Consider the following 13,066-nt stretch of genomic DNA (forward strand, 5'->3'; position numbering starts at 1 on the left):
GCACACTCGCTCACACACGCACACACACACACACCTTCGCCAGGACATATCCACACAGCTATAGCACAGACACACCGATACAAACATACAAAAGGCCAGAGTGCTCGAACATTTCAATATTTTGGCTAGCACAGTGGCCCCCAAACGATGAGAATGTACTTAGTTATCATCGATGGCCTAACCAAAACATCGATACTACGATATACGGATTACCTCTAAACATTTAGCGTGGGTCATTAAGCAATTGAGCAATAAACAAGCTTTTCAGATCTATATAGGCTAAACTAATTTTGACATTCCATTGTAAGTCGAAGGGAACGATAATTCTGCACTAATACTTTTTTTATTTATAAATTATTACTTGATTTTGTCCGGATGATTTAGGGAACGAATTATGTGTAAGAACATGATGATTGCTAATACTGCGAACGCAGTTGTTAAATGCCACGACGAAGAGTTATGATTTGGGTTAGTGCAATTAGGATGCTACAGTGTGCCACGCCCCCTCTGCCATCAACGATTAGGGATACTTCACTTATTAGCCAAACTCTCGATGTGTACGAGTGCTGCCAACTCTGTCTTTTTCTGCTTGGCCATCTCCCTCGCACATCGGGGTCTAGAACAAAAGGTTTTGACCAGAAGGAATTTTGAGGAGTTGCCCAACATCAACGTGTGTTGGCTGGGAATCGAGTGATTATGTGATTCCCCTTTGGCCAAGATACGTGAGTAATTCCCAATGTTCACCCAAGGGAAGACCAGCTTAAAAGGGTTAAGATTGAGCCTAGGGTGGAGCTGATCATTGGCCATGAGGCATCAGGGCTATGGCTATGGCTATGGCTATGGCTAATGAAGTTTGATTGAGGGCCAATGCAGTCGGTAAGACAGTTAAATTGCACAATTAAAGAGGCAAACTTGTCAATTAAAGAGGCAATAGAGGCATCTTAAAACCATTTGTATTTCAAAAGTTCAACTTATTAACTCCTCAGTTAAATTTCTTTTAAAGGCACTTCACTTTGCCTTTTCTAACGAAAACCAAATATTTTAAAATCGCATATAGACTGCAAGGAGGTTTTGATTTATGTATACCCAAAAACTAAACTAAACTCCCAGGGATGGTTGGGGGAGGGTGTTAAAGGGGGTACACAAATCAAAGTGCCCCTGGGTGGTGAGCAGTGGGTGGTGGTGGGGGGGTCCAAATCAAGAGTGGGGGGTGGAAGGTGATTTTCTAGGGCGAGGCATTGCAACCGTCAGCTCGTCATCATGGTTGTTTGGTTGCATTTGGCTAACAAAAAGGGAGGACGGGGGCTTTGGAAAATTCCAAAGGGGTTTTTCGGTTCGGGGTGGGTGGCGAGTGGGAAAATTCAGTGCGAGAAGGTTACCGAGGGGTTGGTGAGGGGGGCGGGGGGTTGGGGAGGGTATGGCTTTTCTCTGTATGTAATAGACACAAAACCGAGGCTCTGAGGCTGTTCGAAAAGCTCTGTGTTGAATTTGGAGCCCCTTTTGTTGTTGCGGGTTGCAGATTGTTGGTGTTGCAGGTTGCTATCGCTGTTGTTCCTGTTGCTGTTGCAGTTGCAGCAGTTGCCTGCTGCCTGGAAGTGGGAAAACTAAACTACAACAGCAGCAAAACATTTTGCTAAATACACACTGGAAATGGCAGTCTCCACTTTCCACCTCCATCGCTCTAGCTTTCTCTCTCTCTCTCTCTCTCTCTTGCGCCTCGTCTCTTTCTGCCACAGATGCTGCATGTTGCACATTGGAAAACTAAGCCCGCCACGGAAAGTGAGAAGGTGGAAAAATACAGAGGGTGGTGAAAACAGAGCTCTCTTTCCATCAGTTCCTCTTGTATTTTCACCGAAATATAACAAAAGGGAAAAAGAACCCAAATGGAACGACAAAAACAACAATCAGAATTCGGAATATTCGCGAAAATTTTTTGGGGAATACAGATATGTAAATACTAGCAGGACAAGTATGGAGAGAATGGGTGATAAAGTAGGTAAACTGGAGGATAAGAATACGCGATTTTTCTCAACAAAAAACTAAAGTTTAACTTACATTTATAAATTTGTTAAAAACAAATTGGTTTAAAAAGTTGTGGAATTGCGAAACTCACCTGCAAAATAAAAGAAAAATATACATTTATTTGCAATATTGATTTCAATTATTGTATTAAATAAATTTATTTAAACGGTTAATGGAAACCGGACCTAACAAACTTATAATACGTTTTTACTTTACTCTCAAGAGATATTTCTTTGAAGATATTTTATAATTGTTTTCAGGCATTTCAAATGACTCAAAAAGTATCCACGAGTTGAAGACCAAGATCGTGAATCGGTTGTTTCTTTTTTTTTTTTTTTTGTGAGATGACCAACAATGCGAAACTTCGACTTGGGGAGGGGTGGGGGCGAGGCTAACTGAGGGGCAGAGGTGATACAGATGACGACGACGACGACAGATGGTCAAGAGGAATGTATCTGTATCTGCATTTGCGGCTGCTGCCTACGGCTCGCGCATATGTGTGCTTGTACGTGTGTATCTACAACATAACACAAATCAAAACTTGGCTGAAACTGCAGGCGGAGGCTGCTGATATGGTCGCTGTTGCTTTTGCTGTTGCTATTGCTGTGTTGCTATTGCTAAGTTGCTATTGCTGTTGCTGTTTTCTGCTGCAGCTTGCCCCATCGACAGCAGCAACAACAAAACTTAACTGAACTGCACTGAAGGCTGTGAGGCACATACATAACTAATAGATACATAAAGCCGTATCTTTTGGGTGAATGAACTGTAATGAGAATGTGAACCTAGGCAACAACAACTAGCGACTAGCAACCGGCAACCAGCAAACAGCAACCAGCGATGTTGTCGTCGTCTCAGCCGCAGCAACATCAGAAACATCAGCCCATTGCAAATGCCGAGAATCGCAACGCAAAGTGCGCAATTAGAGGTGTTGTTGTTGTTGTTCTGTTGCTGCTGTTTCTTGTTGTTGCTCACTGCTGCTCTTTGTAATGTTTTTGGTAAAATTGCTAGTGATTTTTGGACCTATTCTAAAGCGATCTGTTTATAATCCTACTGTTTCCACAGATCGAAGATGAAAGAATTTCACTATTTACGTTCCATTGCCAGTTCAGGAGTTGGAACTGCTGCCTAAAAAGCTCCCGAAATAAACAGGGAGCGCACCTAGGGTGCCACCCACCGCCAAAAAGGAACTAGTGAACTTTTTGCAAGGCAAAATGTTTCAGGCGTGGCGCACACACTCGCATATATGTAGGCAAAATGAAAACAGCAAAGAACACGAAAAAGGCGCAAAGCACACGGAAAAAGAAAGGTGGAGACAGAGAAAGAGGGGTGGAGAATATGGAAAAGGGTTTTAAAGACCACGAAAATGTGCAAGGGTTATGAATTGCCATACTCATTCCCTCAATTATTTAATATATTGCATAAATGCACGCAACATCAGAATATTTTGCAAAAAAGGGGGCGATAAGGGAAAAGGGCAAGGATAATAGAGGCGGGTCCTTCGGTATTCCCTAAAGGTAAGGAGACGGGCAGTTACATTGGAAAGTGCAAAAGTTTCACAACAAAATTGAATTTTTAATTTGCTTTGCACACAAAGCAAATAAAAGAGAGAAACACAAACGAAAAGTAGTGAGAGGGAGTAGCAAAAAGTTTTAAAACATCAAAAGCAGATGGTATACAAACATATATTATACACAAAAACTGCTATCGCAAGTCCAAACTTGCAGCACACTCGCAAAAACTTAATGAAAACGAAGTGAGTAAAATATATAAGGGACATGACTTCAAAAAATTGTTACATTTTTTTAATCACCATGAATGGAGAGAGGATCGTTGGTATTTGGTAATTATTAGTACAACGGAGTAAGTCTTTACAGCTGTTGCTCCTGTGTTTGAAATAGATATATTTTATTTGGTGATTTAAGCTTTCTTAAAAGTATTTAACCTATTCGATTCTTTAAGAATGCAACCGAATAAGTATGCTCCGAAAAGGAGACTGCCAAATCAGGGAAAGCGCGGAAAAGTGAAAGAAGGAAATGCGATTGAGGGAAAACTAACAAGGAGCTGAGCTGCCGATACATGGCGGACACACACAGTGGAGGCATAGATGTGCTCTATGTACCAGAAACGAATGCCGTCGCCATCGCCAGCACCAGATACATATGTATGTGTATGTATATGCATCCTGCTATCCGTATATCTGCATCCACATCCGCATCTGAAGCCGAGAGCTGTCTGTATCTGTATCTGTATATCTGCATCTGTAGCCGCGCCACAAAGGGGGCCGAGATCAGGCGGATGCGGGGCTTATAACTATGTGCAAAGTGCCGGGGAAATGGAATAGCCTGTAGCCTGCCTAGCCTGTGCCTGGGAAATGTTTCGATGGTTTCGGACCCCGCACCTATTAGTCCCGCCCACAACATTTAGCCATCCAACCATCCATCCATCTATCCAACCCATCCCATACCATCCCATTCCATTCTAAGTTCTCCGTGCTCTCAAAACTAACTGGTTGCCACTGAAGGCATCCGGCTGAAATGCGTCGAGCTGCGTTGCCATGCAGCCAGCGAGCCACGGAGGCAGTACACTAAGCCACCCAGCCACAGGGCCACCCACACACAGAGCCACCCACACATACACAGGGAGCAGGAGCAGGAGTAGTAGCAGTAGCAGGACACTCGGAGATGAGCGCGTGAGTTGACACAGAGGCCAAAGCACTGATAAAAACACTGGAACGAAAGTCTTCAGGGGTACTTTCCTAAGCTAGCCAATAATACTTGTTAAACGTAAAAAAGTTTCGATCCTACTGTAGTGTTAATGCAAAGGACGAATAACATTGAGTGAGTTATTAAGCTTCATTGGTACAAAGTCAACAGACCGTTTTCAAAACCATCAAATTGTCGTATACATCCTTTAGTGGAAGAGCATCGTGTACATGTGTAGTTCTCCAGTAATATTTCAGCATTACAGTGATAACCATTTAAAATAAATACCCCCCAAAAACCGCAATGAAAAAACCCCCGCACAGCATCACAGTGAAACCTCGCTGAGGCATCAGCCCTAATCCGCTAATTTTCAATTGCCAAATCCAAGCGAAAATCGTAATCTCCGTGCTGTGTATATGGCTTATATATGTTGCATGCATCTGTGTCGTTGGGGGGTTTTATGACTGGCAAATGTTGGACAAACACTGAGGAGACCACAGAGTTGTACATACAGAACGGGTGACAGGCGTCGAGGGTAGTTTATAAAGTTCCCAAAACACTCCTTGTGCTGTGCATTTTAGCCTTAAAGCCGTAAACAGTTTGTAAAATTTTAAATTACCTTTTTTTTTTGTTTTTTTTTTTTTATAATAATTTTTACTTATTAAGGCATACGGGGAAAACTTGGAGCCCCTTTGTGTCCTTCTTTTCTATTAATTCAGCCCATTTGGGCGCGCCGGCTAACTAGAGTTAGCTTTTTCTATTTTACAATGAAAATTACCTAAAGAAGCAGAAGTTGTAAAACCACCCTCGGCTTATTATAAATGTGTGCTTTTGAGCGAGTGTGCTTGTGTATGTATGTGCACACATCTTTGTGGGTACATCCTTTATAAGCAAACAAAATGCAATTATATAAATATGTATAATGCGATGGCCAACGATTCTCATTATACAAAAGCCACACTTACATACATACACACGCACGCTTGAATTATGGCACTGCGAATGTGCGAGTGTATGTGTGTGTGCGTTGAGCGGCATATACTTAACGCATATTATATTAGTTCCTGGTCTATATGGCAACACCTCTCCCACATTCAAGTACATTGAAATTATATACATATGTATATACATAGCACAAGTTATTGCAGGCAGCTCCTAGTCTGATCGCAAATGCCTTTCGCCCTCCCCCTCTCCCATCGGCAAAACGAAATATGCAAATTAACTAAATTAAAAAGTCGAATATGTTTTGCTAAAGCTATCACAAATCACACGGCAATTCGGCTTACGCACTTAACCTTTTGATGAGGTGCGAATAAAAACTCACAGCATATAACAATCGAAAGTTTAATTACCTAAGGCACTCGAAAGCCAAGGCAATATATATTCTCTACTAAGCGTGGCTCTTGAATTTACTTAAACCCACAACGTATACCTAATATTTCCTAAGTATTACAGTGCAATCATTGCGCATCCGCCTCATGTGCAACAGTTGCATACTATTATTAATATATATGTATAAGCCTCAACCCTGTTCTCAACCCTTCACCGATCCCCCCTGCTCCACTCCCCCCATTAAATATATTTACTTTTACGTGCTTTGCTGTCGCCACACACGGCGAATGCGTAATACTGATAAAGCACCTCCAAAGGGCACCAGTTCTTGATGCGTTAAGACTTTGCATTTTTTTGGCAGCACCTCAAATTCGCATAGCTGGGCAAAGCTGCTTTTCCCGACGATGATGAGGATGTAAAAGTTAAATAAATTACAAATATATAACCAAAAAGGAAAACAAACCAAAAACAATAGCAAACAGAAGGGATAACAGAGATGGGTGTGCGGCTGCTGAAAATGGCAGAAAAAAATAGGAAAAATAAGGCTAAGGGTGTTATGCGTGGGCAGCCCTGCCCCATTTTCACCCTCCTCGCTCAACTGACGCCCACTCGAAGTATATAAAAACGAAACATGCTGAAAATTCTTACATAAGCACGAAGAGGAGACTCTCAAGGGGCGTAGGGAAAAACAGGGGCTTTGCGAGGGGAGGGTGCTTTTGCGCACCACCCAACCCCTACCAAAAATGTTTCTCCCAGTGTATGTGTGAGCTGCATACATTAACAACAACAGCAGCAGCAACAACAAAAGCAGTGCCAGCCACCGTAAATATTGAAAAATTCCATATCCGTTGTGATGTCAACTCATAAAAAAAAATCCCCTCCCGACAGATGGCGGCACCTACGAATGCGAACCCCCTGAAAAACCGAACCGATCCAAAATCCTCTCTATAAAATGCGCCCATCCCCAACACCCCTCTCTCTTATCTCCTTTATATCAGCACAAGAAAAAGCGAGAAATAAGTAAAATAAAACGAAAAAGGTACATACATATATGTAAAGAGAAGGAACATACATATATGGTATTGTCCTCCAGGGGGCGCCAGTGAGCCGCAGTTGTCGTCGCCTTTTGTGGACATCAAAAGCCTAAAAATCTCCCGAAACCCCCAACCCTCTTCTAGGATACATATTACCACACACTTTTCCAACGCCCCAAAGCTCGTAAAGCAAATTTCAGTCTAAACGAATCATTTCTTGTATATTAATATTCTACTAAAATGACGGCAAAGTTAAGTTAAATAATTATGTAATATATTTTAGAATTTCGGAAATTATTCTGGATCAACTTAAAGTTGAGTGAAAAAATTAAAAATAAAAATACATTTAAATATAAATATTTAAACATAGTTTAAGAAGTTTTATTTAATTTCTTAATTTAAATTCTTTAACTTGACCCAGATTATGCCCAAAACTGTTAGAATTTATTTTCATTTCTTACAACAGTGATGATTTTCCGGACATACTTAAACTCGGTCCACCAGCTTTTCTTTACCCTTTATTTTTTTCTACTTCCTCTTATCTTCTGTTAAGTAACAGTCATTTTTGGAGAGACGTGTCGTTTTAACAGCTCAACGAAAGAAAAAAGTACTTTTGCATTTTAGGTCAGGTCGGCACTCGCAAAATCTATGCAGCAGCAGCAGCGACGCATGACTAGTTTTGCCTTTTTTTTCTTCCAACTTCTTTTTGTTCGCTTCTTTATCCTCCTCTCTTCCTTGCTCGCCCCCCTTCTTTGACCATATCTTCTGTCGTCGTGAGCTGGCAGCGTAAATTTTCATGGCAAGTTCATTGAACTTGCGAATTTTTTTCACCTTACTACGAATTTTTTCCTTGTTTGTGTTTTCTGTGGTGTATTAGATTTTTTTCATTGGTATGGCCAAGAATTAAGTGGCCGAATATGAAGTAGCCGGAGAAGAGGAAGAGCTAGACAAAAGAGAAATAAGGTTTTCTAGTTGTGCCACTCAGGCATCAAGATTTTGTCCAGTTTTCGATAAAAATGGTCTATTCAGCCAAAAAAAAAAAAAAATATAAAGGTATATAAAGAAGGGGATACGTTATTGCTTAGTATAAATTATTTTTTAATACGGTATTATTGATACATTCCTTCCAATCACGACTCCCTTTTGATTTTATGGACTAACCTTAAAGCGGCTCATTTTCCGCTGTTTTACCACAGGCATCTCTGATGTTTCTCTTCTTTTTCTCGCTGCCTCTTTCTGTTTCTTTCTGTCGTTTTGTTTGTGCTTTTTGCTTTTAATTTTGAGATTGCAGCTTTTCTAGGATTCCCTATTTTAATGTATTTATTTAACACAAACTTGTGATCTTTGCTTTATACACTTTTTATGTGGAGATCTAACAATTTGTATTTTATTTTAGTCATTGTTTACTTTGTATTATCTTTATTCCTTCAACCGGTATGTTTGTTTACTGAATTTCTGATTTCAACGAATCAATTAATTTCTTTTGAAGTAATTTTGTTTTAGTGGCACACACTTTTCACGGATTTGTTTTCATATTTCAAATTTTCCTTGTTTTTTGTTGTATACTTGTTCTAAAGAAATTTGCACTATCAAGCACTGCACGGAAAAAAAAATTGTTAAAAAAAATCAGAAGAGAAATTGCATTTTCTGCAATGGCCTTTCTCTCTTTTCCGTTAGCTTTCTTCGCTTCTCTTGTTCTCTCACTCTCTTAGTCTCGCCGATGACAACAACAAGCGGTGATGCGATAACGATATCGATAACAGCGGCTAAAACAGAAACTCCATTGAGGCGTGGAAATGTGTGGAAAGTCCGCCGATGGAAACTCACTTTTCCGCCTATTCTTCGCTTTTACGTCCCAGTCAGTTTTGTGGCTAGCTTTTACGGGATTTTCTATTGCAACTCCTTCTGCTTAGCCGACTTCCCTCAGTCTTTGCTCTGCTTTCTCTGTGTGCTTCTTACTATTTTTCTTCTGCTGATTTTCCTTATTTTGCTGCTGCTGTTGGTGTTGTTGTTGTTTAGAAGGCGAAAACTCGGAAAAGACAAACAGGACAACTGCGATAAACGACAACGAGAACGAACCGCTTACAACTGCCGGTGAACGTCGCCAAAAACGCAGCTTCGTCTTCCTCAGTCGCTGCCTCTGCCGCAGCCGCTGCTGGCGTCGACTGCGGCAGCTGGGTTTCGCGAATGCTGCCCGAAAAGCTGTTGTTTTTATTGCCCTTTTTCAGATTTCCTTGGAAAAATCCTTACTTCTCTTTTCTGACCTTTTTTTCTAAGCAACTTTTATTTTTCAATATTGTTGTTTCCGCGCTACTAAGAAAATGTAAACAAAACTTTATTTTTGGCATTTCTCCTTTCAAAACAATCCTTGATCAAAATTTACTTACAGCTGTGTTCAAAACATTAATGCTATGGCTCAATATTGTATAGAACTAAAGACAGTGAAACCTTTGAATGTTTATTGAACGATTTTCTTGTTAAAAAAAAATTGTTTACTTAAGAATGCGTGATTTTGTATTTTAAGATCGTTAATACTTGAAACAAATTTTAATTTTTGTTTAATAATATTTACATATATATTTTAATCGTTATATTAAAGTGACGTTAAAAATTTAAATTGCATTAAACTAATTTAAATAAAAAATACATTTTTTTTTTATAATCTGCTTTTTTAGACTTTCCTTGAAAGTAAAAAACAGGAGGAACCGCGACGTCAGCGTCGGCAGAGCGAACAGCGCCCGACCTACGACCACATTAAAAGAGAGAGGGAAAGAGAGGGCGAGAGAGCGCGAGGAAGAGCAAAGCTAAAAGAATGGCAAAAAAGACAGAGCGAGAGAGACAGCCGGCGAAACGTCAGTGGCAATGTTAGTAACATGCGGAAGTGCACTGCATGCTGTTATTTTCGCTTTCTGTTTTCCCGCTGTTATCGATATCTTAATTAGTGCCGATATTTGAAAAGTATTTCGCGGTCAGCAAAATAGAAATGATTTATACATCTTAACACCAGATTTGCCTGATAGCAAATCTGAAGTTAGCAAACATTCGACTTGATTACATTATACATTTTCCTTAAAACCTTATATTTAAACGGGGTCTTTACCATTTCCCACTGTTGTCGGGCTTTCTTCACAGATTCTTCTGCCGCTGAAACATTGGGCTTATCAGCTGTTCTTTCATTTGCACTTTCATTCGATTACACTCAAACATAAAGAGCAGGGACGTGGCAAAATACAAAATAAAAGAGAAGCAGCAGTGCCCGAAAAAACCAAATAGAGCAAAAAGAGGAGCGCTGTATGGGTGGCAAGGGGGAGGTAAGTGGGGGGTGTAGAGGCATTCCGTGAGGTGGGTGGTGCGAATATGCCTATGTGTGTGTCTGTGGTCCCCATCCTTATGTGCTCCTATGTACTGCGAGTGCCGTGCATTTATGTATTGCCTTGTGCTTGTATGTGTGTGTGTGTGTGTGTGACGAAATGTTGACAACAACAACGACAAGGTGTTGGCCATGTGTGCGTCTGTGGTAGTACTGCGATTAAGACCTACACTGCCCAAAAAGTGGAGTAACACAAACATAATGAATCAAATGGAATCTACAAATAGATTCAATGTTGTAGTTGCTGAATTAAAAAACCCCTTAAGTCATGATAATAAAGTTTCTTTCAATTTTCAAGCAAACTGCCTGCACGATTTGTTTTGGTGTGGTTTCCCATTGAAGAGCAGCTCAGAAGTGGGCGGAATATAGGGGTGTGGTGTTGAACAACAAGGGTTGGGTGGTTGGGTACCATTCCCCCATCTCTCCCCACTTACATTCCCACACTCAGAAACACACACACAGCCTCATCTTTTATCCCAACAATTGTGCCCATTTTCCTCCCAATTTCTCCATTTTTCTTGTTCTCTCTTCTCCCATCCGCCGATGCTAATTTATTTTCCCTTTTTTTTCTACATTTTCATACCTCTTACGCTTCAAAGCGACACAAAGCCAAGGAAGAAGTGCAAAAAAGAAAACATTAAGGGGCAAAAACTTCGGAAAAGCATCTGCAACAACAACTGCATCTGCATGTGCATCTCGACGAAACAAGAAAAGTTCCAAAGTGCAATAACCGTTTACCATTAACCCTTCGATGGCTCCAGGGGCCATCCCATTGACAGCCAATCGCGGCGATCTATGCGACGTCATACACAGCGAGAAAATGGGGGCAACTTGATAATGGTGAATCAAAATGGAAAGAAGCAACATAGCCTCGGCATAATATACAATATAACTTTTTGTTGTTGCTTATTAAATATAAGTAATCTTTCGCACTTACCCTCACTCCAATAAATCGAGCCTCCAGAAGCTCCTGTTTCCGTGGATTCAGTGAAGTTTGAAATTGATCCATTACTATGTGATTATTACCTTCGATAGGAATTTTGTTTTCTTGTTTTCGATTCAGATAAAAGAGTTTTTCTGAGATTTTTTGTGGTCGTTGGTTGGTTTATTTATTCAACATTTTGATAATGATTTAATGATCGATTGCAAATGTCGGCAATGAATGCGACAAGATTTGTCAGAGCCATGGCAATAAAGTGGCAAATTCATCTGAAAAAATTAATGAATTTAATGAATTTAAAATCGCTTTTTTGCCATATGTATATTTTTAGCACGCACTTTGTGACTTATATAAGGTCCCCTATCAGCAGGCATTTCATCTTATCAACGTTTTTGTTGCGCTTATAGCGCCAAACAAAAAATTACCAAATATATATTATCAATTGTGTTTCAGTGAAATACTTGTGTGTTATTTTTTGCTATGTTAAAGTTTTATTAATAAGCTCATGTATAACTTGAAAACTTGGCGTCGTTTTACATGAAATACGTATTTGTTGTACAATCTATCAATAGAATTTAAAGAATACTTTAGCCCGCCTAAGGGTTAATGTTCCGAGATGAAATCCCAATAGGTTTTAGTCCGAATCTTCCTCTTTTCCGCTTCTTCTTGCCGCTTTGCGCTTTGTTGTTGCGTTGCCTGCGCTTTAGAGATCGGCAAATCGAATCTCCAATTGGAGTGAGGTTTTTTTTTATTTTCCTTGCACACTCGGCAAGAAAATGCAGACCAAAGAGCGAGGCCGATAGCGAAAAGGAGCAAGATGAACGGCCCAACTAGATCTACTAATTGCCATATACGCATTTACACATACATATATATGCGCCACGCCTCCAACTGCCCCTAAGCACATACACACACACACACATATGTTTTTTGGATTTGCTACCGGTGCCAATTCGTTTTTGCGAGTGTATTTATTTGAAATTACTTTTATTCCCGTGCGGTTGTGTGAGTGCGAGAGAATTAAATCGCCGGCTGAGATAAAATAAAAGCCACTACACAATAACAACAATACGAGACTCTTTTCACTCGACTCGCTATCCCGCTCGCACTCGCTTCGCTTTTCGTTTGCTTTGCTTTGCGCTGCCTTCTTTTTTTGTTCCTTCTTTTTCCCCCCGTTTTTGCACACAACGCTGCGAGGTTAAGTTTGCAATTTAAGGAATTGTGCGATTTCTACGGCTTTTCCGCTATCGACTTTACATTTTTGGGGTGAACGAGAGGTGTTTACCATGCCATTTGGTGTAGCGAGCATATATCTTCCGCTTCCGATCGGATCGGGGATTGTTTTAAACTTTCAGAGGCTGCAACTTTGCAATGCTTTTTGTTGTTCTGTTTTTTTTTCGCTTTTGTTTCTTTTGGGGTATGGGTTTGTGGCGTGGCACTGTCGGCACGGCACTGATGGGTTAAGGTTAAGGGCCCATCGCCATGATACCCAAATGTGTTTACTTCGGTTTTTCACAGCCGATTTTTGTCTATTTTCACAGTAAAAAAATATTCACAATATTCACACGAACGCACACACGCAGAAATGGCCTAAAAATATACTGTAAGTAGGTATTAAAAAAATACCAAATCGTGTGCGCAAAGAAGCCATCTGGCGGAACGATGA

General features: G+C 40.4%; 1 protein-coding gene and 1 long non-coding RNA gene across 5 annotated transcripts in view; one reads left to right on the top strand and one right to left on the bottom strand.

Annotated features, from left to right (window-relative positions):
* LOC6524300 (serine/threonine-protein kinase tousled-like 1) overlaps nt 1-12,990 on the bottom strand; it is a 59,956-nt gene extending 46,966 nt beyond the window's left edge. The window contains exons 1-2 of one of the 2 annotated variants that reach the window (XM_015190113.3): nt 12,686-12,990; nt 11,398-11,669 (exon numbers count right to left, since the gene is read on the bottom strand). In XM_015190113.3, coding sequence (XP_015045599.1) covers nt 11,398-11,469 — 72 coding nt within the window. In that variant the 5' untranslated portion in view covers nt 11,470-11,669; nt 12,686-12,990. Of the gene's footprint in view, nt 1-11,397; nt 11,670-12,657 lie in introns of both variants that reach the window. The other variant, XM_039377501.2, reaches the window with a different exon arrangement.
* Nucleotides 1,352-11,464, top strand: LOC122319694. 3 transcript variants are annotated; one of them, XR_006245290.1, is made up of 2 exons: nt 1,352-4,183; nt 11,060-11,464. It is a non-coding gene; the product is annotated as an uncharacterized LOC122319694 (long non-coding RNA). The 3 variants fall into 3 exon arrangements; XR_006245288.1 differs by lacking the exon at nt 1,352-4,183 and adding an exon at nt 9,652-10,401; XR_006245289.1 differs by lacking the exon at nt 1,352-4,183 and adding an exon at nt 9,652-9,954.
* Nucleotides 12,991-13,066: the final 76 nt, after the last annotated feature.

The sequence above is a fragment of the Drosophila yakuba genome, chromosome X (assembly GCF_016746365.2).
Source record: "Drosophila yakuba strain Tai18E2 chromosome X, Prin_Dyak_Tai18E2_2.1, whole genome shotgun sequence".
In the NCBI taxonomy this organism is placed as follows: domain Eukaryota; kingdom Metazoa; phylum Arthropoda; class Insecta; order Diptera; family Drosophilidae; genus Drosophila; species Drosophila yakuba.